The sequence below is a fragment of the Penicillium atrosanguineum genome (assembly GCF_028827265.1).
Source record: "Penicillium atrosanguineum strain IBT 20685 chromosome Unknown utg000004l_segment0_segment0, whole genome shotgun sequence".
Lineage (NCBI taxonomy): Eukaryota > Fungi > Ascomycota > Eurotiomycetes > Eurotiales > Aspergillaceae > Penicillium > Penicillium atrosanguineum.
This window is the reverse complement of record NW_026623136.1, coordinates 1,301,174-1,328,554: the sequence shown is the minus strand read 5'-3', so window position 1 is coordinate 1,328,554 and position 27,381 is coordinate 1,301,174. Positions and strand designations below refer to the sequence as shown.

The following is a 27,381-nucleotide window of genomic DNA, read 5'->3' as shown; positions in this document are numbered from 1 at the left end:
CCCATATTTCAGCATTATTTCTGTAAATACCCGCAGATGTCTTCAAACGATAGGGCAGAGCCTATCGCCAAGGGCATCCTGCCCACAGCCGTGCAGTCTTTCAAAGATCTCTTCATTTGGAAGCAGCGCGTGGAAGTCATCAACGAGTCTGGCGAATCTCACGCAGAATGGCAGTCACCAGAGCCTCTCAAAAACCCGATCAGTTTGATGGCCCAGCTATCTGCTCGAGACTGGCTCTTCTTTCTGGTCGGACTAGCAGCATGGACTGCCGATGCCTTTGACTTCCATGCCCTTTCCATCCAGACCAAGAAGCTTTCCGACTACTATGACCGCTCCAAGACAGATGTTACGACTGCCATCACGCTTACCCTCCTCCTCCGAAGCGTTGGTGCTGCTCTCTTTGGACTGGCTGGTGACAGGTATGGTCGAAAATGGCCGATGGTGGTGAACATGATTGTCCTCGGAGTGTTGCAGGTTGCCACGATCTACAGCCATACCTTCCAGCAATTTTTGGCAGTGCGAAGTCTCTTTGGTCTGTTCATGGGAGGTGTATATGGAAATGCTATAGCCATGGCTTTGGAGCATTGCCCGTAAGTCATTCACTTCTCAATGAGGGATCCCCTGACTGATCTGTTGTTTATTTCAGTGTCAATGCGCGTGGCCTCATGTCCGGAATCCTTCAGCAAGGGTACTCACTGGGATACGTGTTCGCAGCTTGTGCCAACCTGGGCGTCGGTGGCTCAACGGATAGCTGGAAGACAGTATTTTGGATTGCAGGTAAACCGAAATCCGATAATGAAAGATATGGAACTGCTCTGTACTGATATACTTTAGCTGGTATTTCTATTGGAATTGGCCTTTTGCGCATTGTATTTCCAGAGTCGAAGCAGTTTCTCGAGGCCAAGAAGGCTGGTAAGCGGTACACAAGCGCGGGTGAATTCTGGAAGGAGACAAAATTCATGGTGGGCAAGGAGTGGCGGATGTGTGTCTATTGTGTCATTCTCATGACCTGGGTGAGTGCAAGGCAGTGCCTGCCATTCTGCGCAATGCAAACTGACTGAGACACTCTCAGTTTAATTTCTACTCCCACACCTCACAAGATTCATATACCACCTTCATGCTCACCCAGAAAGAGCTCGACAACTCTGGGGCATCACGGGCATCAATTCTCATGAAGACCGGAGCATGCGTCGGTGGGACAATTATTGGATACTTATCGCAATTCGTGGGCCGCCGTCGTGCCATCATTGTTGCAGCTCTGCTTTCGGCATTTATGATCCCGGCATGGATCCTCCCAGAAGGTGAACGCGCATTGAGTGCGACCGGATTCTTCATCCAATTCTTCATCCAGGGAGCATGGGGAGTGATCCCAATCCATCTGAACGAGCTGTCCCCTCCGGCATTCCGATCTTCCTTCCCTGGCCTCACTTACCAACTTGGCAACATGATCAGCTCCCCGTCGGCGCAGATTGTGAACGCCATTGCGGAACACACTTGGGTGACCACAGCATCCGGTGCTCGTGCCTCAGCTTATGGTCCCGTCATGGGTGTCGCTACAGCCATCATCGCCCTCGGAATCATGTTCACCACTGCTATTGGGCCCGAGAAACGCGGCCGTCGCTTTGAAAGTGCTGTGGCTGGCGTGGAAGATTTGACCCCCGCAAAGAGCTTGGACTTGGAGGCTGGTGATGATCATGCGATGAATGAGATGGAGATGAAAGAACAGAGAAAGTGAATGGATTACAATCATGCTTGGACAAGGAGAAGACTAGATGACATGGTTCAGAACTGTTTTATACCACTTACACAGCATTGAAATGAGATGCCAGTGGGCCAATACTTTTATTTCCGTTGATTAACACTTAGCATGTCCGTTCCCTTACCCGCTTCATGAGAGAGAGCGGGTTTAGCATATAAGATCCTTCGAAAGGCGCCCTTCTCACAATGCTCGGTAGCCTCCTCCTTACCATCCTCCCCTACATTTCCCCACACCACACCATCGCCCCCTTGAGATAACAAATCCCAATGAACCCCCTTGAGGCCCCATGGCGGCCCAGGAAGACTTGGGTCTTTGTATAATGGGAACTCAAGACAGATAAGCAAACCTCCAGGCTTAACGATCCGCGCCATACTGTTTGCCCAATCCTTCCGTCGTTCGGGGTGGAGAGCACATAGAAACTCAATGATTGTCAACGACGCCGAGCACCAATTTCAAGGAACTCTAACTCACGGTATAATCATACGCAAGATCAAACTTCGTCGACCCACCAATATCCTCCGTGAAAGCCCAATCAGAGGAAAAGAAATCTCCCTTCAAAAAGGTCGCAGACCCACGCGAACCCTGCCGATGCTCCCCAGATCTAAAATGATAAGCAGACGGGCTCTTTATCTGAGCCAATGCATAAGCCTCAGCTTCCTTGACAGCCGTTTCCGAAATCTCCAGACCGTAGGCGTCGAATCCATGCAGTGCTAACATGACCACGTCATATCCCCGTCCGCAACCCTGTTACCTCGGTAGTCAGTTATTTGTTCTATTTGGTGTGTATTCTCACGCAGGGATAAACATACTGGAACGATTGCTTTCTTCCTCGAGCCATTTTGGTTCAAGGGGTTGATAAGATCGCTTTCTTGTTCAATGATATCCACTAGGGCTGGAGATGCCTTGCCTCGGTCCCATAGGTCGCTTTCACCCGAGTCCCATAGGCTCGACCATCCAACCCCGTGATCTTCAACGGAACTGGTCATTAATTAGCAAATTGTGACGAATGACGAAGCACGTCCAATGTAATCGAGACAACTCGACAGAAATGTGCTTTCTCACCGATCTTTAAAAATATTCAGCAGACGACCTGTGCCACTCGGTTGTGGAGCGTCTTGCAGAGACATGGGAGGCTATGTAGCTTCAGGGCTCCGAATAACCCTTTCTTCTCTTGGAGACGTGAGAAGGTTCAAAAGCGCCAACTAGTTGACTGACACCAGCCCATCACGTGACCTAATATGGTATGAAAGGTCAACCGTGATTCACATGCAGTCGGAAGGAAACAGAAGGGGAATGAATGAAGCAGAATAGGTTTGAAGAATCATGGAGTAGTTTACGAGAACGAGTCTCCGTATCTGCGATCCAATTTGATCAAGATATCGAGGCTTCACCCATGGCCCACATCTGCCTTCCGGATTAAGATATCTCTAAGGCGTGTAGGAGTGGGTCTCTACTGCGAGGTCTATTAAACCATTTTTCCTGTCCTCCCCTCGCGGCCTCATTTTTTTATTTGTCAGGAGTGCAAAACCTCAAAGTCGCTTTTCGGGGAAATTTTGAGGATCTGATACGTGTATCAGGTAACAAGTCTAAAGTTCACGATCTGGGATCGAATTCTTTGATCTCGATTGATGAATTTGGCTACTGTCTAGCTTAGTTCTGATGCGGACAGGGTGGATAAAGGGCATAAGCCGCGAGAGTTTTCATGTTGTGCCTGCTGGTTCACCACTCATCCGGCTATTGTTAGCCTTGATTCTAGCTCGAAAGAATCATCAATTGTGAATCGAGGAAGAGATCGTTGGTCAGGGGAGCCGCATAATTCGTAGCCGTATAATTATGGAAGTAATTCAATGAGACATCAAGAACTTATGGCACATCGTCTTTCAAAACAGGATATGCACTGTTCTAAACGAACTCTATCCGACTCGCGTGGAGGTTGCTGTGCGGAGTGGAGTTAGGAACCTCCGTGCTAATGTCCGAGAGGAAGATGGTCACGGTTAGATCAAATCTCCAAAGAATACATGGCGAACCTGAAAGATCGATCTCACTTTACTTAAATAGGAAACGAATCTCCCATTGGTCAGACACTCCTGATTCCGCCATTCCCAATTAGGCAGTGAATCTCTCATTGGCTCCGTCGGTAGCTGCACGCAGGATCAGGACCTCATGACAAGAATCAACGAAACTATGGCCCGGGGCCGCAAAAAAAAAAAACATAAATAGGCGGTAATTCTGGTTCATAACTTCAAGTGGACATCTTCACTTTACATTGGAAGTCACATTGAAGATTCAATAGTCTCATGCCAACTCGTTCACCCTTCTCTCAGCTTTATCACAGGAAAAATGGCAGCCACAACTCATTTTGAATTTAATGCCAACACCGAGGGCCTTGAGGTGACAAAAGCATTTTTCTCCCAGATTCGCGGCAAGTCGGTCATCATCACTGGCGTGAATCGTGGGGGAATCGGGTTCTCGACTGCGCAAGCTCTTGTAAGTTCGACTCATTCTTTATCACTGAAATGGCCTAACCATTTTAAAGGCCGCCCAGTCTCCTGCAAAGTTGATCATCGCCGGTCGCAGCCCCTCTAAGATCCAAGAATGCATCGAAGTTCTGAAGGCAGACTCGCCTGACGTGAGCTACCGCGCTCTGCAGATGGATCTTTCCAGCCAGAAATCCGTCCGCACTGCCGCTGCAGAGGTTTTGGCCTGGAATGACTTGCCTGCCATGGATATTCTTCTTAACAGTGCTGGTGTCATGGGCGTGCAAGAGCGGACCTTGAGCGAGGACGGAATCGAACTGCACTTCGCAACCAACCACATCGGACATTGGCTCTTCACCTGCCTGATCATGCCGAAGATGATCGAAGCTTCCAAGCACAATCCCAAAGGTGCCACCCGAATTGTGAACGTGAGCTCTGGATCGCCTGGGATGTCAAACATGCGCTGGAGCGACATGAACTTCGACAGGATGAACAAGGAGCTTCCGGAAGAAGAACAGCCTATTGAACAACCCTTCAAGGTATGGGGCTACAAGGACATTGGAGAGGCACGTTACATTCCTTTAGATGGATACAATCGCAGCAAGGTCGCAAATGTCCTGTTTAGTATCGGTGCGACGAAGCGGCTTTACGAGAAGCACGGGATCGTGTCTCTCGCCGTGCACCCCGGAGTTATCCCCACGGAACTTGGAAGAAACTTCGCCGCTGAGACTCTCGAGGCAATCAAGAAGATGAGTGAGAGTGGCGTATTCACTTATAAAACTCTTGGCGCAGGAGCCTCGACCAGTCTTGTCGCGGCGCTGGATCCAAAGCTTGGAAATGGGGCCAGAGAAACGAAGAATGGCACAGAGCACTGGGGCGTGTTCCTTGCTGATTGCCAGATCAGTGATTCAACCAGGCCCCTTGCTGTTTCGAGTCAGGAGGCAGAGAAGTTGTGGGAGGTTTCTGAGAAGCTGGTTGGGCAGAGCTTTGCTTGGTGAACAGCATGTCTGTTAGTCAAGGATGGTTTGATTGCATTCGACCATTCAGTTTGAAAGCTTCAGCGCAACTACTCCAATGCTAAATGAGAATATATTGTGGCCTTTAGTCAAGATTGTATATCCGTTTCCACAGTTCACGACCTGGCTGGTCATGTAGACCATTTATCCACGGATATTGGCGAACAGAGTCTCTGACCATCTCCCAAGAGTCAAGACCGAGCTGCTGTGCCGTCACGCGTAGCCTTGAAGCAAGCCATACATTCTCAGGCTCATTCGAGATCCAGATCCCGCCAATAATCATAAGCCAAAGAGAAAAATACTCTTCATGCTCATGTAGTTCGTCTTGAACAATAGTCTTGAGACACACAGGGATCAGGCTGTAGTTAAGTATCCGGCGACGATCACACTGGAGGAACATGGTCATCATGAAGATAGTCAACCCAATGTGATATGCGGATTGTGCATCAAAATGTGATCTGGCGTCATTTAATGAGCGAAATTTCAACAAACGGTAACAAAGCGATATCAAAGCCTCCAGATAGATCATGTAGTCAACAGTTTTGTTGCCGAATTGGTTGAACACCGAGCAGATGCTCATCACATCCAACAATATCCCACGAAGATAGGGGTCGAGCTGATCGTATCGACTAGAGCAAGAATTTGAGTTGTGATCGAGACGTACTTCTTGAGCCCACAAGCTATTTCGAACTCGATCCATGCGATCGCGAAAGAAAGATGTTGGCCCTCCGTGTTGGAAAGCAAAGATGATGTCAGTTCTAAAGAAACAGAATGTTAGGAGTCTGAGTGAATGGAAGATCGTCGTTCGAACTACCTACTTGCAAATTTTCAATACGAGCGGAGCATTCCCTTCAAGTTGACCGAGTCCCCCCGGAGCTCAATCATCTTTTCGAGTCCCTTGACATGGACTGCAGCAGCGGCGTGTTGCTGTCTGATTTGCTCTTGATTGATGAGCGACATCACAATCGCTATCGTAGAATCTGACAACGCGTTCTCGCCTTCCAGCCTCTTCTTGACTTGGGAGAAGGTCTGAGATAGATGATACAGCGCTTTGGGTGAGCTTTGGCCATTGCAATGAAAAATTTCATTGCTCGCCTGCATCAACGCAAGACTGCAATGATATGCTACGGCATGGTTCAGCAAATGGAATATCTGTCAGAAGCTGCGACCTTACTGGCCTCGCTCTCGAATAGAACCTTCAGCCACAAGAATTTGGCATCGTGTAATGACACACCAAGCTTGATCGGATATATTCTGTCGGAAGTATAAATAAAGTCTTCAAAGTTCTGTCAGCACAGACTGTATGAAATGCTGAACTGGTCGCTCTCACATTCGTTGATGACTTCTAGCGAGTATGGCGTGACTTCCACAGGGAGGGAGAAAGTCAAGAATGCATTCCCGAAATCGATTGAAAGCCTGTCGGGAGATACATATCTCCAATCTGCATAATGATACTCCTCTCTGAGGTCGCGGCAGATGTGTAAAGAATCAGTCGCGACGTTTGGTCGACTCCGAGTGACCTGTAATTCCAGCCTTGAGCGACGGTGAAGCTTCTTCCCAGCATTCTTGCCCTTCATCACATGGCGACGCATGAGCTTCTTGGACTCCTCATCATTCGAAAGTCCATTCATGAAAATGAATTTTTGCTCCATGGTTTCTTTCGTGTGTTGACGAGCAAGACACACTACAGCCAAGATGAACGGGTCAGACTGACTCGGAGATACGGAGATAAGCGGGCTGGTAGTTCCGGGCCGCAATCACACTCCAGCGTAGTTTACACGAGTACAGCTCAATGAGGAAAAATGGCAAATCTGTGTTTCCCCTATAGAATAGCTCCTGAACTCTGCACAAAACGCAGGGGTCAGCTGACCGACCTTGTCGTTGGTTGCCCTTTCCTTCAAATTTTGTTCTTTGCCCATTTTCTCCAAGCTGCCTTTGTTCATCTGATGGGAAATTTTGTTAAATTTTCAAACTCGCAAACTACATCAACTTGAATAAAAAAGCCATCAGCTCTGTATTTGAAGGAAAGGGAAGCATTGAAAAAGGCCAATTCGTCCACTTGTGTTTTACTCCTCAAGCTATGCCTAGAGTCTAAGCGTCCGTTGACTTTGCCAATTCTTCCCACTGCTCCAACTCCCGTAGAGTTTCCTCACACTTCTTACGAATAACCCCGACAGCATCAGATCCGATAGGAAGTTGAGACGGCCACTCCTTTCCAGCTGCGACATTCTTCCCCTTGACCAGATCAATGATTAGAGCCACACCTTTTACCGGGTCCCCGATTTGGTTTCCATCCAGGCTTGCGAAGCCATTCTCGACAGCCTCAGTCAAAGCCTTGTAGTCGGCGATGGCGTATTTGGACTGGGCAGATTTTCTGTTGGTGGCGGCGAGAAGATCAGTGCGGAATGTTCCAGGCTCAACAAGGAGAGTCTTGATGCCAAGGGGGCCAACTTCTTTCTGGAGCGATTCGACAGAATCTGCGACGGTGTTAGCAGGTATCTCGCTCATATCTTCTAGTGGGTACGTGCAGTGAAGGGCGGCTTTAGAGGCGCAATATGCCCCAACGATTGGAACACCATCCCAAGCGACCATTGATCCAATGAACACAATTGCTCCCGACTTGTTGCTTCGAAAGTGGGGAAGGAATGACCGAGTTGTATTCAGGGTTCCAAAGACATTAGTATTAAACTGCGTGAACCACTCCTCGTGGCTCCAGTGGTTGCGTTAGTGCTGACTTGATAAGCATCACAGGCAAGTGTGCTTACCTGCTCTCTTCAATGGTTCCGAATTGTGTATAGCCGGCATTGTTTACCAGCACGTCGATCCTGCCATACATGGAAATGGCCTCATTGGCCTTGCGATCAAGCTCCGCCTGAGAGGCAGTGACATCAAGTTGCATGGTCGCGGCACCAATGTCTTTGAGATGATTGATTTTCTCGACATTGCGAGCTGTTGCGATCACTTTGTCGCCACGAGCGATAGCACTTTTCACAAACTCGGCGCCGAAACCAGACGAGGTACCAGTGATGAGCCAGACTTGAGGAGACATGATATTTGTGGTTTCGGGAATAGAGGCAGACAAGATGGCAGCTGATATTGGGTTTGATCTGGATGTAGCGAGATCACAGGGAGGAAGGTCTTATTTATCGGTTGATGGTTTCACGGGAGCAAGGTCTATTGACCACGGGGACTTTCATCTAACTCCATGAACTCCACCTATTGCCCAAATCGAGCCAGTCAAGACAAGGGTCAGATGTCGAGCATTTCTCCATATGCACCGATACAAGTGAATCAGGGCTTGAAGCATCGAAATACAATGGAAAACAGTCCCTGACTGGTGGAGATGTATAGATGTGGGGCCCCGAGCGGCTTCGGCTTCGCGCGCTGTCTTCGGAGTGCCCGGTGATTGGCCAGCCCAAGGAATTGCCTGTCACCTTCGGATTGTGATCGTAGCATCATCGATGCATTCTTTCTCATAGCATTCAGAGATACGAATCGTCTATCCATATATCTCTAGATGCTTGTTGCCAATGTACCCGGGGTTCTCAACGACCACAGCACCCACGGATATAGTTGGCGTGTTCGGACTCAACCCTGCCTCACAACGCATGCTGGCTTTTAGCCTAATTTCCCTCTCTGAATCATGATGATGGTGACTCAGTTCGGAATTTCTATAGATTCAGATCATATTAGCTTATTTCCACAAAGTAGATCGCTGGTTGTACAAACACGCGCCTGCTCGCCAGGCGAAATTATGACCTACGTCATGACTTCAAAGATGCGATCTTACACTCAGACTGGCAAAAAATTGACAAATTGCCCCATAATAGAATTGAATTAGTTATTCAGAAAAGTAGCATATGCTGGACTATCTCGGAAGATCAAAGGCAGAATGGTATTCCATTGGGTGTCCCTGTTGGGTTGGGCAAAGGGAGAAAGCTAACGCGTGTATGAAACAATCTGATTTGCACCCCACAAAAATCCAGATCCATGATGTCCTCTCTATCAAGAACCGGGCAACGAATATTGAATGCAGCGAATTAGACCCTGAGGTGATGTCAGGTGCCTCTCCAGGAACGCTTCGGTCATTCAGGCCCCGAATCTCCTGAGAGGACTTCTTCTCTCTTCACATGCCATCATCACGCCGGCTATTTGAATCCTAAGACATCATGAGGCCAGGGTGCGTGGCTTATCTCTGCCTTGGATCAACGGTCGGTCTCGTGCAGGGGATCAGCAATGGCAATGTTTCCGAGCCGGTGACCCTCACTGTTGGGAGGGAAGGAGGGAACAAATCTAGCCCATTACTGTATGGAGTAATGTTCGAGGTATTTCATTCATGGGTACTCATTGTTCACAAGCGAATCATTAACGGAACAAATCTTTCAGGAAATGGATCATTCTGGTATGCTGGGCCCCATGAAGCTAGCGAACGAGCACTAACCACTTGCTGTCAAGGCGACGGCGGAATTCACGGTCAGCTGCTACAAAATAACGGCTTCCAAGGCACGAGCCTGGGAATGACTTCATACGCGCCAGTCGGAGATGTCGAGATCTCTCAGGACATGTCAAACCCCGTGAGCGACGCGATCACCTCTTCACTCAAGGTCTCTGTGCCTGACGGTGCTACCGAATACGCTGGCTTCGCAAACACCGGATACATCGGTGTTCCAGTCATGAACCATACGTATAAAAGCTCGTTTTGGATGAAGGGAGACTATTCTGGAACTGTCAACCTGCAACTCGTCGGATCCGTCAGTGGTATTGTGTATGCCGATCACAACCTTACTGTCAAGAGCACCAGCTCAAAGTTCAGGGAATTTGAAACGTCGTTCAACTCCACCGAATCCCCAGATGGGGACAATGAGTGGCATTTGACCATCGATGGATCGAAAGTCGCTGGCAGTTCATTGAACTTCGGCTTGATCCAGCTGTTCCCACCGACTTATAATGACAGAGATAACGGATTGCGACACGATTTAGCTACGGCCCTTGATCACGTCAACTCAGCATTTCTTCGATTTCCAGGCGGCAACAACATCGAGGGCTTGGAGATCGACAGTAGATGGAAGTGGAACACGACCATCGGCCCTCTTGTTGACCGACCCGGACGCGAAAGCGATTGGTTTTATCCAAACACGGACGCGCTTGGTTTGGATGAGTACCTATGGTGGTGCGAAGATATGAACATGGCTCCTCTCCTGGCTATCTGGTCTGGAAAGTCCTACGGGGGTATTGTTTCTGGGTCCGATCTTAAACCCTTCGTTGATGACATCATGAATGAGATGGAATACCTTTTCGGAAGTGAACACACTCATTACGGGAAGATGCGCATTGATAACGGTCGGAAGGAGCCCTGGAAAGTCGACTTTGTGGAAATTGGCAACGAAGATGATCTCACTGGTGGCTGTGATACATACCCGGATCGTTTCAATCAGATCTACAAGGCGATACACGACAAGTACCCAAATATCACACTCGTCGCGTCTAATGGCAACTACTCGTGTCTGCCGTCGCCACTGCCACAGAATGTCATCATCGATCTACATTTGTATCGCCAGCCTGATGACTTCGTTGCCCTGTTCAATCAATTTGACAACCAGCCCCGAAATCAGTCTGTTATGGTTGGTGAATACGGGTGTCGGAATACGTCCAGTGCCCTCGGAACTTACTGGTCATTTATGCAAGGTAGCTGCAGTGAGGCTATATACATGATGGGCATGGAGCGAAACAGTGATATTGTGCAAATGGCAGCATATGCACCGTTGCTGGAACATTTTGGATTCATATCGTGGTCGGTAAGTATATCTTCCAACGGCGATTACCACACAGACGATACTAAATTATGATACAGCCCACCATGTATGGCTTCAACTCGAGTCCAGAGACACTTACACTCTCAACATCCTACTACGTGCAGCAAATGTTTTCGTCAAACAAAGGAAACACTGTTCTTCCAGTCAACTCCACCGCGGACTTTGGCCCACTTTACTGGGTGGCCACAAAGACCGATTCCAAATACTATATGAAGCTAGCAAATTACGGACCAGATGAACAGAATGTCACTGTCAGTATTCCGAAGACTGAGTCGGGAAGATTGGAAATGCTGGGTGGTTCTCAGAATGAGGGTAATCAACCTTATGATGTAACGGTCATGCCGGTTACTACTAACTTGACGGGCGATCATGGGAATTATTCGGTTACTATGGCGCCATGGGCTGTCGCTGTTTTGATCGCGACATGATACAATATTTCTGGATGCCCTTTTCATTCGAATGGGTAATTGGTGCTTGGAGTACGACGTACAGGGGTTCTTTTTAGCACTTGTTTTTTTATCTTATCCCGTGGTTGGCCAATGTCATTTCGAATACGCGATGATCTGTTATCTGCGCTTCACTTAAAGTGGGATTATATAGTAAAGCAACATGATCAAGAATGGTAACAAGAAACAAAGTACCATCCAAAAAGTAGATCCAACCATGCCTCCTCTCCTAGACAAGTCCGCTATTATGTTCTCGCTGACAATTTTTGCACTAGAAAGAGCAACAGGAACTCCGGCACCGGGATGGGTGCTTGCCCCCACAAAGTACAACCCCTGGATATCAGGGTGCCTGATCTTGGGTCTGAAGCTCAGAACATTGAAGAATGAATGCGAAAGGCCAAGAATCGCGCCACGGTCCAGGTTGAATTTTGCTTTCCAGCTGGTGGGTGTCTCGATTAATTCATGGATCAAGCTGTCGCGTAATCTTGAGGCGCCCGTTCGAGATTCGATGGTCTTGATAACGACGTCACGAGCATGTTTTATTAAATGGTCCCAGTCTTGGGGATTAGAGGGATCGTCCACGAGGTGGCCAACCGGTACTAATACAACCACTGTGTCTTTTCCTTTGGGTGCTGCAGTGGGGTCAATTCGGCTTGGAACATTGACGTAGAATGATGGCTCATCGGGTAGTTGGTGGCGGTGGAATATGGCGTCAAAGCTCTCCTTATATTCTTCTGCTAGAAAGACATTGTGCACGTGCAACTCCGGGATGATCCTGTTGAAAGACCAGAAGAATGAGATGCTACTGCAGGACGCTGAGCGTTTGGTCAAGCTTCGAGAATAAGAACTAGGAGGCAGCAGGTTGTTGTACGCATAGACTAGGTCCGCGTTGATGACAATGACGTCGGAGAAAAGTTCTTCGCCTGATTTCAGTCGTATACCCTTGGCTTTGCTGTCTGGCGAGTAGATGATTGATGCGACTTCCGTGTTTAGGCGGTATTCCACGCCCAGCCGCTTCCCGACATCGGCCAAAGCTTCGAGCACCTATAACTTTAAATCAGCATTTGGAAGATAGAAGAATGATCAGGCGGGGCTTTCGACCTTCACAAATCCTCCTTCGGGATACAGTATCCCATGCGCTAGCTCAGTATACTGCAGCAGGGAATATGTTCCAGGAGCTTCAAAGGGGTTCATGCCAAGATACATGCTGGCAAAAGTGAAGGCGCGCCGAAGCTTGTCTGACTTGAAATGCCGCTTGACACGGCTCCACATGCTCTCAAACGGATGCAGGGCCATTAAGGACACAAGTAATTTGGGACGCAGCATAGCCAAAAGGTTGGGAAAGTCTTTTGATAAAACATGTTCCATGGAGAGGTCGTAATGCTGACCGGACTCTCTCATGAATCGAAATAAATTTTGCAGGCCTTCTTTACCCTCGTATCGCTCTATTTGAGGCTTCATTTTGCACAGGTCAGTCGACAATTCGAAATGATCGTGGTCCGAAAACCAAATGCGATAATTAGGTTCGCATTTCAGAAATCGTAAGTTTTCTTCTTCTGACGATGTGCCAAGATCACTGAAGGTCTGGTGGAAGACCTCTGGCATGAGCAAGAGGGATGGACCCTGGTCGAATCTCTAAGATAGTATTAGTTTATAATATATTCAGTACGAGAGAACCTTCGCGAACGCACATAGTCTTCATGACGAACGAGAGAACATCGTCCTCCAACGAAGCCATTCTTTTCGACGACGGTGACCTTGTATCCGGCCTTGGTGAGGCGAGCAGCCGTGGCAATTCCGCCAGCTCCAGCTCCTAAAATATGTGAGCAAATGCTCGGCAATCAACGTCATTGTTTCTACTAACCCACGACAATAGCGCTTGGGGTGTTCATTTTGCCGTGAATGATAGGTACGAATTCCTAAGCCGAGCAGATCAACACAGCAAGAAAGGAGAATTTAAGCAGACTTAGGCCTAGTCCTCACCTTGGCAGGTGACGAATTCCTGTACTGATTGATGCTTGCCTATCGGGCCCCACATTTCCCGATCTGGACAGTGTACGGTATTCCAGGTTTCACTTCGACCCTGATGGCGATTATCGCGATCTGTCCTAAATTATATAGTACCAAACGTATGAGTCAGATCGGTGGAAGCGGGTTGTATAGTTTTTCCCTTGCAGCCGGAAAAAGACTGCCAGTTGGGGCATCGGCCCGCCAGCCCTCACTCAACACGCAGTGGATTTCTGGGGTTGAGTATTTGGAATCAGCGATCTTAGCCGGATTACGGTCCTTAATTTCTTGCCAAATTGAGCCCAAAATGATTCTTCTATTACCCATCCCGCTTATGCGCATGACTGGTGTGGTCTGTTTTGGAACGCAATCAATTATGCGGCGAAGTTGATCACACCTAACAGTCAGAAGTCCGGTCGGGTACAGCCTTGTCATCGAATTGTTGTAGGTATCGAGAGCTTCTTGCAATCGCCACCATCAGCAAGCCGGGTACCCCATCAAGTCCAGTCTAGGAGCAAAAACTGTGTCGCGATCATCACTGCTTATGCGCAGCAATCCTCCCAGAGCTATCAAGGGTCGACTCGCAATATCTTGCAGATGATCGCTTCGACAAACCCAATCAAATGCGTCCGCGCAGTCTTTCTACTTCTTTTTACCTGGTTCGGAGCTTGACCTGTCATCTAATATATGTCTAGGCAGCCTCCCAAGCTCTCATTTCTGCTTCACTCGGTAAAGATACAGGAGAATGTGGTAAAGTCGGCCGATTTGAGACTCCCCCCTTGCGGCTAAGGGGCTATCGGGTAGTTTAAGCTTATGAATGACTGACACTCATTTCCCACCACGCGAGCCGGAGCCTCCGCCACAAAGGCACTTTCAACTTTCCTTCCTCTTTGATTCCAGCTTGCCGCCTCTTGCGAACCATTCCCCCAATCATCATGTAGCTCTCTATTGTCGTCTTAATAGGCCCGCGAGCCTCCTTGGGTAGCTCATCGATTGCTCCCACGCTCTGTTCATAGGCATCATTCGCTTTGCGTAACATGCGATCCTCGAATATGGCGAGTTTGTCATCATCTGGACTGGCTAATACATCAGTCGGGGTGATTCCTTCCTCCGCCAACCAAGAAGAAGGAATATAAACCCGGCTGATCGCGGCATCCCGCTTGATATCGCGGGCAATATTGACATATTGTAATGCCTGTCCCATACACTGCCCAGAGTTGATGATTCTCTCTTGTTGAGCGCGATCGTATTTATTTTCGTCCATTCCGTAGTGGCTAAATACCAACTCGAGGAGAGAAGATGCGACGGTGCCCGCCACACGATGGGCGTAGAGTTGCAGGTCCGATTCAGTCGTGATTGGGAATTCTTGCTTTTCAGCAGAGAACCCAAGGTCCATTTCAAACCCGGACAAGAGTTCAAGCAGTGGTTTCAAGGTGAGACGGGAGGCTGGCAGCAGTGCGATGGAGGATAGTAGTGGAGTTAAAGCGCTTGTCTGCTCGGGACCATTCTCAACTTCCAAATACTCATAAAGAGGTTTAGTAGGTCGTTTCGTTGAAAAACGCCAATGCAAAACTTGAGATGCTTCTTTGATGTTCGCCTGCGCTGTCTTACTATCTGGAGCTTCGTCCACCAAGTCGTCGATAACACGGCAGAAGGAGTACCTGTAAGATTGTTAGTAAACTATGGCCGTTCATCAAGCTGCACTAGTTTCATACAGGAGAACAAGGTCAATCCGCAGTCTGTCCTGGAACATCGCGCTACCCAAATACATGCTTTGACTCTTTTGGGATAGCTTTTCGATGGCTGCATTCAACCCCTCGAGAAACCGGACATCGAAAGATCTCCATTGACTGGTCATATAAGACCAGAAGATCTGGGCAATCGACGATTGATGGCTGTCCGCCGGCTTGGTCATGACCATGTCATACTCGGCCATCGCAAGAGCATGATCTACAGTCACCAGACCAAGAACGACCATGACATTGGTGACGAGAAAGAATACTGCCTCCCTAATAATAACAAAAAAGCTCTGTCAGTGAGTTTTGCGAAGTTAATTTCTTCCACACTTACTCCAGATCTAATGACCCCCAAAGCTGAATGTCCACTTTTGTTCCACGTTCAATCACCCATGTGCCACGTTGGAGCGAGAGAGAGTCGACGATCCATAAGTAGAAAGTCGGCAACAATATGGAGAGGAGAATGGGTCTCTTTGGCAATGCGAGGAGGAAGTTCCCGCAAAGAAGCCTAGTGTTCGACCATGTTAGGATTTCCCCTGCCATCAGATTCAAGCGGTTGTCAAAATCTCACCATTGGAAGGCCAACACAGGAAGAGCCCATACTAGGATTAGGCCAAGATATGTCAAGTGGTTCTTGCTCGATGTGAAGATAATGCCAATACCAGTTCCAGCCATCAATATGGCAGATCCAATGGCTTTTGTGAAATTGCCCTTTCGTGGCAGCAAGTAAGCTGGAAGTACCAGATGCTTGGTGAGAATGACATAGAGCAAGCTCGTGCAGTATGTTTGGATGATGAAGAAAAATATTTCCTCGAATGGAATTTCAAATAATTTATGCCCGACAACTGCATCGGCTGGATAAGACCAGATGCGATTGCGAATCAGATACGAGTCCCATGGGATGGTGGAGAGAACGGCGATCTGATGCTGTCAATGATGTTTCTGAAAGCGAAAATATGACTCTTACGTTTATTAGAATTAGTATCTTGGTAATCTCAAGTCTCGTGAAGAACGGCCAATAGGCCGCTGTCAGTAGGGTTGCGGGCGGAAGTGTCCAGATCAAGTGGCTACAGACATTGTTAGGCCTCACTCAACCTCGAAAACCCGTGAAGAGCTTTACACAACATACACCAGCCAGTAATCGAATCCCATTATGCTTATGCCGAATGTCGAGTGCCGGAAACTTGCAACTGCCTTGGCCGGCCGAGCACAGGTCTTCAAGATCAGTATAGGAATGCGGCGGAAAGAAATTGACCCAGACATTCCCTATAAATGCCAGGTCCAATCTTTCTGCTGACTCAATAAGTCACCGATCCCAATTCCGGTTGAAAGGTAAGAAGCTTGCGTCAAGCTCCGCATTCCTTGCTTGGAATGATATGCAGAACGCGCGCGGTAATCACAATTACAACTTGGTAATATACGTCTGTCAGCCACCAAGGGCAGAAATTTGGCTGTTAGCCGACAGTCTTCGCCCGGACACCTCTTATTCACAGTAAGTTTGGCCTAGAGATACGACTTTCAGCAACGGACTTAGTGAAAAAAGAGAATGCTCGATCGAGAGTATCCGTATCGAGGAAACCGGGACAGCAAACACGCGGTGTAACAAACCACCGTCCAAGAAAATCAAAGTTTAATGACGACGTAATTGGTGCTCAACTCGAGCATCTTTGTTAATCAACCAGGACTAGGCATCACTAATGCATGTAAGACTAGCGAAAGTAGAAAAAGCAGGGAAAGTGAATCTCAGTTTCGGTGTTTGGCGGCTTGAATCGGCCGATCGATCGATCGATCATCAACCGATATGGCTCTCTCTGACAAAGCAAGTCTGAAGGCCACAAAATAGGAAGGCCATCAAAAGAAGTTTGTCGAAAATTATGTCAAGATTTCTTATACAACAATTGCTCGTAGATAAGAACCCAAATCATATTGCCCACAGCGTTCCTAAAGCTATCCCGATGGCCATGTAGAGAACAATAGTAAAGAAAAGCCGCTTCCCCAAAGACTGGACAAATAAATTATTTGTAGAATATTGCGAGCCAACTTGATTGATTTTCGGGTTGCGACTCTCCCAAGGGATGGGAACCTCCAAATCACTCAAAACTCGCTGTGCGGTTAGACTTGCGCCTGCCAGACAGGTGGGAACCCCAGCTCCAGGGTGCGTACTCGCACCAACAAAGTATATACCGTCGAAGTTATCGGGTCTTATCTTTGGTCGAAAAGAGAGTATATTAAAGAAGCTGTGGTCGAGGCCAAATATCCCACCTCTCTCCGAGTTGAAAGTCTCTTGCCAGGTCAATGGCGTGTTGGTAATCTCATGTTCGATGAGCTTTTTGAACCCGACAGAGCCAGTTCGCTTCTCAATGGAGAATATCACATGCTTGCGTGCAGCAGCAACCAATTTGGTTATCCCATTTTTCTCCGATGGGCTGTTCATCGGATCTGAACCGCCAAGATTCTCGACTAGAACGAGGACAATGACCGCATCCTTTCCTGCCGGTGCTGCTGACGGGTCTATTCTGGAGGGAACATGGACATAAAATGAGGGTTTCAGCAAACTTTGCCGCTTCATGTAAATTTGGGGGGATAGCTGCCCAAAGGAATCTTCCACGAAGATGTTGTGAGTCTCTAACTGTGGAACCTTCTTCGAAAGTGACCAGTAAAAGGATATGCTGCTGCAGGAAATGTCTTTGCCCCTGTCCAAACCAGCCTGTCCTGGTAGATTCGATGGGAGAAGCGCTCTGTGGGCGTAAAGTAAATCAGCATTGATGACAACAGCATCAGCTTCGACGAATCTGTCTGCATCTAACAAGACGCCGAAAGCCTTCCCGTCAGGGGATATGGCCACTTCCTTCACCGGCTGTGACAGATGGTACTTGACACCAAGCCTGGTGCCGATCTCGACCAATGAGTCAACAACCTTTCAGACTCAGCTCACTTCTTATCAATAACAGACAGCGACTTACTCGATGAAAACCACCACGGGGGTACCAAATTCCACCAGCCAGCTCGGCGTATTGAAGGAGAGTGTAAGTACCCGGCGTCTCAAAAGGAGACATTCCAAGATACATACTCCCGAGGGTGAAAACTTGGCGAAGTTTATGGGATCGGAAAAAGTTGGCCGCTCTCTGCCAGACGCTGTGAAAAGGATGTAGTCTAAACAAATAAGGCAGAAATGCCGGTCTGAGAAGTGATAGAAAGCTAGGAAAGTCTTTCTTCAATACATGAATCACACTTTTCTCGTAATGGCTTTGGGACTCTTGGAGAAATGCAATGAAGCGATCAAATCCCTTTGAACCCTCGACCTTCTCGATTTGACGCTTCATGTGAGCGATATCCGTGGAAGTCGCAAAACAGTCACCATCTTGGAACCAGACATTGCAGTTCGGTTCACACTTGAGAAGATCAATGCCTTCTGAGGACATACATGTGCCCAGATGGTGAAAGGTTTCTTCGAATACTTCGGTCATCAGCATGATTGAGGCTCCACGATCAAAGCGCTTAGAGAAAAGTCAACAAAAGTCTCCCATATCCAAGTATTGAAAGCTTACGTAGCCATTGTGAACAATGTTGCTGCACTTTCCTCCGTGAAAATCATTTTTCTCATAGACTGATACTTGTAACCCAGCCTTGGCCAGTCGGGCTGCTGTTGCGACACCGCCAACTCCCGCTCCTAAAGTAAGTTCCCATTAGCTAGATTCCAGGATAGCAGGATTGAACGTTTGATTCAATACCAATAACAACCACTTTCTTCTTCTGCGTATCAACCATACTCAAGCGGAATGAAGGTATTTTCTCTTAGAAGCCAACATCTCAAGGGCTCAAGTCTCCCTTGAAAGAATCCCTTCATGTGCTAGTCAAAGACTACGAATTCGGGCTTACATCCGGATCGCAAGTCCGAACACGTAATGATACCATGCAAGCCGATGCGTTTCCCGATCTGGATTAGTCAGTCCACATCAAGGATAAGCTCCCGTTGCGTTTCCTTGGAGGAAATTTGAACAGGGTTGTTACCACCGATGGTGGTTCTTCTTGTAATCATAAAATCCCATGTACTGGTGATTGAATCTACAGCGCTGTTAGGCATATCAGATGTGACTGACGAATTGAAACCTAAGAATGATCTAACATTGCCAGACTACGCAGTGCCGTGAGACATGAGATGAGATCACAGGTCCAACTAAATGTGGTCAGAAGTGATTGAGATCATTGACTTTATGTCCCGATGCCCGTGTTCCAAACCCTCGTTTTCGTACCTACGTTCTGCCTCATTTATGCGCGTCGGAAGCATGAGATCAATACCTCGATCGGCCAATGGTGAGCTATAGCTTGACGAAAATGCTACTGCCTGTAATTTTATTTCATTAAAGATTTAATGGACGGCAGATTTCAATTCGTATTACACTCTTTCAACCTGGCCATCACATTTGTGACGTCAACTCTCCCGCCAACATCCACTTCACGTGGACGGAACATTTTCATTGCCAAACACAATATTACCAAGAAATACGCGCCACGTGACTTACTCCATCTTCCTCATGGCATGCCTCCTAGAGATTATCTAACGAGTCGACATCGCTTTGGGACCATGGGAGATGCGGCGAAAGGCCAAATGTGCGCCGCGAACAAAACACATCGGTACATCTCGGAGTCGCAACATTATAGGATTGAACAAGAAACATAAGCTTACAAAATTCAAGATGCCTTAGAGGCAACTTTGCACCGATCCATCGTCAGCTCAACCTAGAGCCGTGCACATACTCTGGAACTATTCCTGTTGAGTTACATGGTGGTCAGTATGTTCGAAATGGTGGCAATCCGAGCTTTGGAGACGAGCTCACTGGCCATGTGCACATGTTCGATGGTGACGGCATGCTTAGTGGTGTATTGTTCCGATCAACTGAACAATCTGGAAAAGTCGAGCCCTGCTTTGTCAATCGCTACATCTTGACAGATGTCTTTCTTGCTACAAAGTCGATGCCCCAACTGCGTTCATCGATATTGCCAAGTATCGCGACACTGATTCACCCTGCTGATTCTGCAATTTCAACATTCTGTGAACTTTGTCGCTTCTTAATCCTCATTATTTGGTCCCAGTTCAACTTTAATGGACCACCAGTCCGTGTAATCAGTGTCGCAAATACAGCGGTTCTTTATCACGACAAGATAACAATAGCAACCTGTCAGACTGGACCACCGATGAGGGTACAGTTGCCAAATCTAGAGACCATCGGCTGGTACAATGGAAACTCAGCGGATCACGAGCAAACAACTTCGCGCTCCGATGATAATTTATTCGGTCGCAGTGGACTACTTGGCTTTTTGAAAGATTGGACCACCGCTCATGTGAGTATCCGCTGCCCTACCTAGGAATATGGTTGCTGATTGTGAAACTAGCCACGCGTTGACTACACCACTGGGGAGCTAATATCATTTCAATCTTCTTTCTTACCCCCTTTCGTCTGGTACTCTGTCATTCCTAGCACGGGAGAAGGACAATCTCAAAAATCTTCATTACATGCTTCCGTGCCAGGAATATCGGACCCGAAATTGATGCATGATTTTGGCGTCTCACCCAACTACACCGTGATTCTTGATCTCCCAATGTCATTGGACCCCATCAATATGCTGAGGGGGAGACCAATAGTTCATTATGATCAGCACTCACCATCACGGTTTGGTGTCTTCCCCCGACACGATCCCGGCAGAGTAAGATGGTTCAAAACAGAGGCTTGCTTCATCTTCCACACCGCCAGCACTTGGGATGAACTTGCACCAAAGTCTGCAAGAGATGACGAAGTTGAGGCAGTGAACATGGTCGCATGTCGCTACACTAGCGCAGATATGCTGTATTCTATGGGCGCCATTGATACAATTTCGAGTCCAAAGTTCCCCGAGGACCAGGGGAGCGATAGTCGACTCTATTATTATAGATTCGTACTGTCAGACAAAGAACTGAATCTTATCTCTCATCAATGGGCCTTGTCTGCTATTCCCTTTGAGATGCCAGTTATCTCACCCTCCTGCTTGACAACTGCACCCACGTTCATATACGGATGCTCCTCAAAAGATGCAATGTTTGGATCAAGTACAGGCGAGCCTATGAAAGTCGACTGTCTTGTCAAAATTGACATCAAAACTTTAATTCGACGAGGAATTGAAAAAGAAACCAAAGGAGTCGCTGGCTGCGTTGATGAAAGAGGCATCGCAGAGATTTTGCAGAACGATGACGATGAAGATTCTATTAAAATTTTCCAAGCACCGGAAGGGTGGTACGCCCAAGAGCCTCGATTTGTTCCTCGGCACGACGCTCAGTCTGAGGATGATGGATACCTCCTCACTCTAATGTTTGATGAGACCCAGCTGAATGAAGATGGAGCGGCTCCGGATGACGTTAACAGCGAGCTCTGGATTATTGAAGCGCGCGATATGACCAGTGTGGTGGCGAAGATCTTCCTTCCACAAAGAGTGCCCTATGGATTTCATGGCACCTGGTTTACTCAAGAACAGATCGAAATGCAGAGGTCATATAGATCTTCGCGCACGGAGAAATGGGCTAATCTATAAGCGAATTGAAAATATTCGTGAATCATTCGCGCAATTGGTTCGCTCCTGGCCGGATGTAAATTATCATACGAAATGCAAATTTTAGAGACCTTCCGATATATTTTCAAAATATTTTATTATTTGACAAATTGGGGGCCTGTATGCCGGTGCCAGCTCAATGATCATTGTTCAATAGTACCAGAGATATGTTTTCCAGCAATATCAATCAGAGGGAAGTCCATAGATAGTGCAAGACATCATGTTTGACAGTGCTTCGATCGATTACTAGTGGGGAAGTGTTACCATGGGCCCGTGACTCTTGGTTCGGATTCGTATCCAGAAAGGAATAATGTTTGGCTCTAGCCTCGCTCCCGCTCGCTATCTCGCTGTCGCATATGGCTGTCCGTCATTGACATAGAAATCTAAAGCTCTTGGCACTTGGCATTCTTTGAGTCTGGAGCCCGCAGAATCCTGTTTCTCAGCAAAATTAGATTCCGCTCCGCCCCGGAGACTAGCGGGTAGACTTTATTTGTGCGATCTTTGATTCAATTGAAAGTATTCGAATCACAGTCTCGACTGTGCACTGCGTAATACCCTCCTCATACCTTGAGAAAAGAAGCTGATACTTGTATATGTAAGTATCTTCCAAGTTTTTGTATTTTCCTAGCAGCGAGAGGTGCAAATACAGTCCAATAGGTCACCTACGAGAGTGCTGGCGTATGCCAAGTCGTGCCAAGCCATCCGGGGAAATGCCGGCAAGATTATTTTGCGGGAGGGAAGGGGGACCTCGTAAACACAAATAAATCCACAATAGCTATTGGACGTATACGACGGGAGTGCTCATTCATGGTAAAAATGACTTGATTTATGATCGCCAAGGAAATGATGGCGATCGATTTAAAGTCCCGAATTCTATTTCTGGCCCGAGACATCCCACGGTACCCACGGTTCATACCCCGCTAAATAACAAAACTCGGAATTCTTGGCAATTCCGGTCTAGTCCTGCCCATATTGAAGTCATTTGATTTAATTCAAGATTTGTGTAGCTAGACTTGGGATAATTATCGATCGCCAAGGACTTGGCGGTTCTTGCTCTCTATTGATCATCCCTACTTTCCCACGGGTTTGTTTGTTTTGCTCCAAGACCGTGGCTCATATGCGCATTGCTGTTCATAGATCTTTCCGGTTGCAGCGACTAGATCACCTCGCTTGGTAGCTGCTTTGCTAAGAACTGAATGACCATGGAATACGCAAGCCATTGGGTTCTCTCATACTGTATGTATGAAACTCTAGGCTTCATCGATGACAGCTTCATCATTCTGCTTCTCATATACTCAAGGCCCAAATATCTACCAGAAAGTAATATATAAAGCAGCCCGTATGTCCTCCTCTCGATTGTTTTTCAACGACTTTGACAGACAATTGCCTTCGTACTTACAGTCCGAAGCTTTCCAATCTCAAATTTTCTTCCACAATGAAGTCTTTTATCTATATCATCACTGCCATCCTTCCTCTTGCTTCGCAAATGGCCATGGCTAGCCCGGTCGCGGAGCCCGACGAATTTTCGCTCAAGGAGCGAGGAAATGGCGGAAATGGCTGGGGTAACGAACATGGCAATGGCCACGATCGCGACCATGGCAATTATCATCAGCGTCCCGAAGACTTTTGCAAGGTACAGAAGACCTACTGGTACCACAAATACCCCTGTGACTCCAGCGAGACTGTTGGTGAATCCAACGTGGGTGATACCTTTGCGCCCGTCTGCAAGTATCAGTACGACCTCCCCACCCTCCTATCTATTCCCGGTATGACAAAACTTACAAAATCCATAGGAATTGGTATCAGAACTCGAAGGGTTGGTGGGTTAAGGAGGATTACAAGCCTTGGCAGTGCAGTAAGTTTTCTGTATTTCACTGCATAGATCTCACGAAGGGGCTGCTAATGACAATCACAGACGTCAACGTGGGACAGTGCCCTTAAGTGATAGCGTGTCTAAGTTGATGGACACTCTGCAAATGCGCTTTTTTTTAGTGCGTTCTGATCGATTGATCATCGCTATTTGGCTTTTATCCTATCGCTCCCTCTTTTAGTTCTGACTTTTGCCTCTAATAAACCCGTCATTCTTTTTTCTGGTTAATCATTAAACGCAAATAAGACACGACGTAGCTTTTGTAGTTAGAAACTGGGCTGAAATGAAAAAAAATTATACAACGACAAATGATGGTAACGTCCCACCGTGGGCGGCTCGCCGCCTATTCAGCTCGCCTTTAGGTACATCCGGCAGTGAATTACTTAGAGCGTGCAAAAGCGACATCTGGTGCAATTGCGTATCCTGCTGTTTGGTATCTATAGTTATCTCAATTTCTTTTGGGTTTGGAAACGTTCTAAGAAGTCGCTGTCTCGATGAGATGCCGGAACCGCAAGGAAAATCAGAATATCGTGGAAAGCGGCGATTGGCCATACGACTTCCATGTGGCACTAAATGGGCCGTCAGGTTCACCGCACGACGTAATATCCCGAGTAACCGTTGCGTGAGAATGAGAATGGGTCTTTTCCAAGCCCCATACTAACCCGGGACAGGCGGGGAATTGAAAAGAAAGGAGCCCCTTGAGTCTTCTGTTTATAACGCAACGTCATATTTAACCAGGTTGGCGCTCTATAATGTTCGGTCTGCGCCTACAGGCCTTCTCTATTCATCCAGTAGTCATGAAATAAGTTTTAGATACAACGCCGGGTTAGCCCCGTCGGGTACTGCTCACTTTCTCTCTTCATCATATGTATCTTACTCTCGACTAATTTGATTTTATTAAGCTATCCCTCATCCTTAGCGATAAAAGAGGCCCTCGGGTGTTGATCATGAATGGCTTTCCTCATGATTCATAGTTCATGAGATAGATCATTCGGAGTTGGCGAGGAGAGGACTGTTTCCCTTAAGCGATCTCCGCTTATTTCATTCTGAGAACCGATTTTCATCTGGTTTTGTGAGTTACGCGACGGGATATAGTAATAGAGTCGGGCATTTTTACCATGTGTGCAACCTTAATCCCTTCCCTGTCAGCAATAATACTTAAGTCCCTCCGCAAGCGATTCTGCACTTTGGTGTGTTTAGTAGACTTCGTCCAATGAGGACCAGTCCAGATCAGAGCCACCGCATCCATTCCTGGATATCGGTAAAAAGAGAAAACATCAGGAGATGGTGAGGAAAAGTGTTCGGTGAGAGAGTCGGGCTGAACTTGTTTGTCGGAGCTTGCAAATCGGATCTCCTCTTCTGCATAATCAATCATCTGTGAGAATGATAGAACTTTAGCTCTCTGGCCTTTTATTTCTCTTGTGAACGAGTAGGGTGGTTTCTCACCAGCTGCAGTAATTCACCCTCTTGCAAATCGCGAATAGAATTCTTGGCGCGATCGTCAATCAGCCAAAGTGGCTTGTTTACTCCTGGCTCACTTGGCCGTGGGAGGGAAATAGTCTTTCGATTCGATGATTCTGGGACTAATTTTGATTCTTGCATTACTGCTTTGAACTGGGTGAAACCCTGGCGGATTTGTGAGAATCGAATAGGGCCGGAAGTGGGGGCGAGAAGTGAAGTTATTTTGTTTTTACCGGGGGAGGGCCGGGCTTATATGCCCGGGCAAATTGCTGACAACCTGTTATTACACAGCCTCCAAGACGCACTTGGAAGTTTCACATTGCGCAAAGTCAAAAATATTCTGATTCGAGTCTCCAGTGTAGGCGCCCGCAGCATGTGATATTTTGGCCGTCGCCGCCCCGCCTAGAAATAATACACAATAAGGAGAAAAATGGATTGATTCAAGATCAATGAAAATAGATGAATAGTTTTCGGGTTCCAAGAATAACCTAGCTCAAGGCTCTCGGCTTTACTACGCGATAGAGCTTTACCGTAGTGTAGACTTTCAACTTTGAAAGCCCATCAAAGATGAATGAAATGCATGCACAAAGAGAACGAAAGTATCGCTGATAGGTCATCGACGCACCAGATTACCTTGTAGCTTGAGCCTCAGCATAACATATGATAAGGATCCCAACAGAAAGAAAATCCATTAGGCCACTCCAGCGAAAGCCGCCTTGAAGCCTTGTGGGTCGTAGCGTTCGCTTGGCTTGCACAGAGCCTTCGCGAGCACGTTGAGAAGATCATCGTTACCACTAAAGACTGCATAGTTTCTAGCCTTCAGAAGTTTTGCCACGGTATCTGCTGAAGGCCACAGAGTACCGTCAGGCTCAATGAGATCTTTCCACAGCTGGAAGCGAGTGGTCGCATCCCTGAGCTCTGAGACTGACATGACGATAAAGCTCATCGCGATCGAGAATGTGTCCACCTTGTAGTCATACATTATGCCTGTATCCGTCTTCATGGCGATAATTTCTGGAACAAGTCAGTAAGAATCAGGATTATTCCAGAAACCAAGAGTAAATATGTACCTGGGGCGATGTAGGATGGCGTGCCAACATCAAATTGGTTGGAAGAGGAGGTCTCTCTTGACTGATCGAAATCCATGAGCTTTAAGGTATCACCGTCCTTCAGAAAATTCTCGGGCTTGAGGTCACGATGGATGATGCCTTCGCTTTGCACCCCAGCGACCGCATTAAGCATCTGCTTAAATGCAGTATTCACCGAGCTCTGGTCCGAGTAGGAACCGAAGTTGGCCTCCAGGGAGCCTTCGGAGACGTAGGGCATGATCGACCATCCGTAATTCCGTCTGCCTTCCGAGTAAACGTAGTCAATCACAGGAAGCACGTTTATGTTGCTACTGCATTTCTTCTGAAGACTGGCTCCATAAATAACCTGGTTTGCGTCGGCAGAGCTTCGTTTGGTGACAACAGTCGAATCAGGGTATGGATCGAGTGTGGCCTTATTAATTGCCGCAGCCGCTCCTGCAATTTGCGTCCCCATCACCAACGTAAAGCATTCCCATGTGAGCCTTTTTGTGCTCAGATCCCACTCTGCCATTGTTACATCGTCTATTTCCGGTACCTCCATCTCGGCAATTTGATCCTGCATGCTTTGCCATCTCCGAAAAAGGTCCCAATTCTGAATGAAGTCCGGCTCGTCGCGTTTGACTATTCCAGCTAGTTGGTGTGGGACAGCAGAACCACTCTCTAGAAGAAAGCACAAGGTCGCTAAAGCGAGAGGAAATTTATTGAATATAATCATTGTAGCAGGTGTTCAGGACCAGAAGAATGCAGGAGGAAATATTAGTAGAGTTACTTCGGAGGAAGCGTTATAGAATCAGCGTCCTGCTCTCTTTTATTATTAGGGCATAAAATTTCATTTGCATGTGGGCCCTCAATCTATTAGAACCGCCTCTGTACAAGATTGTCTATTGCAGATCTTACACTGACTAATAACCAGTCGGCAGCTTACTTCCCATGATCATCTCTGGCTATTCAGGGATCGAACCAGTCACATCGACGACCCTTTCTCCAATAAAGCCGATACTGGGCGCCTGAAAGTTTAGATTTAAAATTCATACGTCGTACAAGGTTTAATTAGATGGCCAAGGGGACAGGGGCGGAGATTTCTGGGTAATGGCTGGCACCGTTTAGCCAAGGCTGAGACGAGATA

At 47.4% G+C, this 27,381-nt stretch overlaps 12 protein-coding genes across 12 annotated transcripts; 5 read left to right on the top strand and 7 right to left on the bottom strand.

Moving 5' to 3' along the window:
• Positions 1 to 36: 36 nt before the first annotated feature.
• On the top strand, positions 37 to 1,735 carry N7443_005808 (carboxylic acid transport protein; the record flags this gene model as incomplete). Its single annotated transcript, XM_056885864.1, has 4 exons — positions 37 to 590; positions 647 to 777; positions 835 to 1,013; positions 1,073 to 1,735. The coding sequence occupies 4 exons, from the start codon at positions 37 to 39 to the stop codon at positions 1,733 to 1,735; spliced, it is 1,527 nt and encodes a 508-aa protein (XP_056741312.1).
• A 107-nt stretch (positions 1,736 to 1,842) lies between these two features.
• On the bottom strand, positions 1,843 to 2,886 carry N7443_005807 (uncharacterized protein; the record flags this gene model as incomplete). Its single annotated transcript, XM_056885863.1, has 4 exons — positions 1,843 to 2,178; positions 2,231 to 2,503; positions 2,569 to 2,737; positions 2,822 to 2,886. 4 exons carry the CDS (start codon positions 2,884 to 2,886, stop codon positions 1,843 to 1,845), a joined length of 843 nt encoding a protein of 280 aa, XP_056741311.1.
• A 1,213-nt stretch (positions 2,887 to 4,099) lies between these two features.
• N7443_005806 (uncharacterized protein) lies at positions 4,100 to 5,234 on the top strand (the record flags this gene model as incomplete). Its single annotated transcript, XM_056885862.1, has 2 exons — positions 4,100 to 4,246; positions 4,296 to 5,234. The coding sequence occupies 2 exons, from the start codon at positions 4,100 to 4,102 to the stop codon at positions 5,232 to 5,234; spliced, it is 1,086 nt and encodes a 361-aa protein (XP_056741310.1).
• Positions 5,235 to 6,080: 846 nt separating this feature from the next.
• On the bottom strand, positions 6,081 to 6,904 carry N7443_005805 (uncharacterized protein; the record flags this gene model as incomplete). Its single annotated transcript, XM_056885861.1, has 3 exons — positions 6,081 to 6,376; positions 6,427 to 6,528; positions 6,583 to 6,904. 3 exons carry the CDS (start codon positions 6,902 to 6,904, stop codon positions 6,081 to 6,083), a joined length of 720 nt encoding a protein of 239 aa, XP_056741309.1.
• Positions 6,905 to 7,343: 439 nt separating this feature from the next.
• On the bottom strand, positions 7,344 to 8,301 carry N7443_005804 (SDR family oxidoreductase; the record flags this gene model as incomplete). Its single annotated transcript, XM_056885860.1, has 2 exons — positions 7,344 to 7,962; positions 8,018 to 8,301. The coding sequence occupies 2 exons, from the start codon at positions 8,299 to 8,301 to the stop codon at positions 7,344 to 7,346; spliced, it is 903 nt and encodes a 300-aa protein (XP_056741308.1).
• Positions 8,302 to 9,421: 1,120 nt separating this feature from the next.
• On the top strand, positions 9,422 to 11,493 carry N7443_005803 (alpha-L-arabinofuranosidase A; the record flags this gene model as incomplete). Its single annotated transcript, XM_056885859.1, has 2 exons — positions 9,422 to 11,047; positions 11,104 to 11,493. 2 exons carry the CDS (start codon positions 9,422 to 9,424, stop codon positions 11,491 to 11,493), a joined length of 2,016 nt encoding a protein of 671 aa, XP_056741307.1.
• Positions 11,494 to 11,646: 153 nt separating this feature from the next.
• On the bottom strand, positions 11,647 to 13,403 carry N7443_005802 (phytoene desaturase family protein; the record flags this gene model as incomplete). The annotated part of the gene is made up of 4 exons (XM_056885858.1): positions 11,647 to 12,555; positions 12,613 to 13,146; positions 13,203 to 13,321; positions 13,376 to 13,403. 4 exons carry the CDS (start codon positions 13,401 to 13,403, stop codon positions 11,647 to 11,649), a joined length of 1,590 nt encoding a protein of 529 aa, XP_056741306.1.
• Positions 13,404 to 14,329: 926 nt separating this feature from the next.
• Positions 14,330 to 16,406, bottom strand: N7443_005801 (uncharacterized protein; the record flags this gene model as incomplete). Its single annotated transcript, XM_056885857.1, has 6 exons — positions 14,330 to 15,179; positions 15,234 to 15,527; positions 15,589 to 15,762; positions 15,826 to 16,175; positions 16,222 to 16,321; positions 16,384 to 16,406. 6 exons carry the CDS (start codon positions 16,404 to 16,406, stop codon positions 14,330 to 14,332), a joined length of 1,791 nt encoding a protein of 596 aa, XP_056741305.1.
• A 769-nt stretch (positions 16,407 to 17,175) lies between these two features.
• Positions 17,176 to 19,022, bottom strand: N7443_005800 (phytoene desaturase family protein; the record flags this gene model as incomplete). The annotated part of the gene is made up of 4 exons (XM_056885856.1): positions 17,176 to 18,171; positions 18,218 to 18,751; positions 18,803 to 18,924; positions 18,986 to 19,022. 4 exons carry the CDS (start codon positions 19,020 to 19,022, stop codon positions 17,176 to 17,178), a joined length of 1,689 nt encoding a protein of 562 aa, XP_056741304.1.
• An 817-nt stretch (positions 19,023 to 19,839) lies between these two features.
• Positions 19,840 to 21,818, top strand: N7443_005799 (carotenoid oxygenase family protein; the record flags this gene model as incomplete). The annotated part of the gene is made up of 3 exons (XM_056885855.1): positions 19,840 to 19,889; positions 19,961 to 20,597; positions 20,649 to 21,818. The coding sequence occupies 3 exons, from the start codon at positions 19,840 to 19,842 to the stop codon at positions 21,816 to 21,818; spliced, it is 1,857 nt and encodes a 618-aa protein (XP_056741303.1).
• Positions 21,819 to 23,271: 1,453 nt separating this feature from the next.
• On the top strand, positions 23,272 to 23,777 carry N7443_005798 (uncharacterized protein; the record flags this gene model as incomplete). Its single annotated transcript, XM_056885854.1, has 2 exons — positions 23,272 to 23,602; positions 23,752 to 23,777. The coding sequence occupies 2 exons, from the start codon at positions 23,272 to 23,274 to the stop codon at positions 23,775 to 23,777; spliced, it is 357 nt and encodes a 118-aa protein (XP_056741302.1).
• Positions 23,778 to 25,858: 2,081 nt separating this feature from the next.
• N7443_005797 (uncharacterized protein) lies at positions 25,859 to 26,796 on the bottom strand (the record flags this gene model as incomplete). Its single annotated transcript, XM_056885853.1, has 2 exons — positions 25,859 to 26,181; positions 26,238 to 26,796. 2 exons carry the CDS (start codon positions 26,794 to 26,796, stop codon positions 25,859 to 25,861), a joined length of 882 nt encoding a protein of 293 aa, XP_056741301.1.
• Between the last annotated feature and the right edge of the window lie 585 nt (positions 26,797 to 27,381).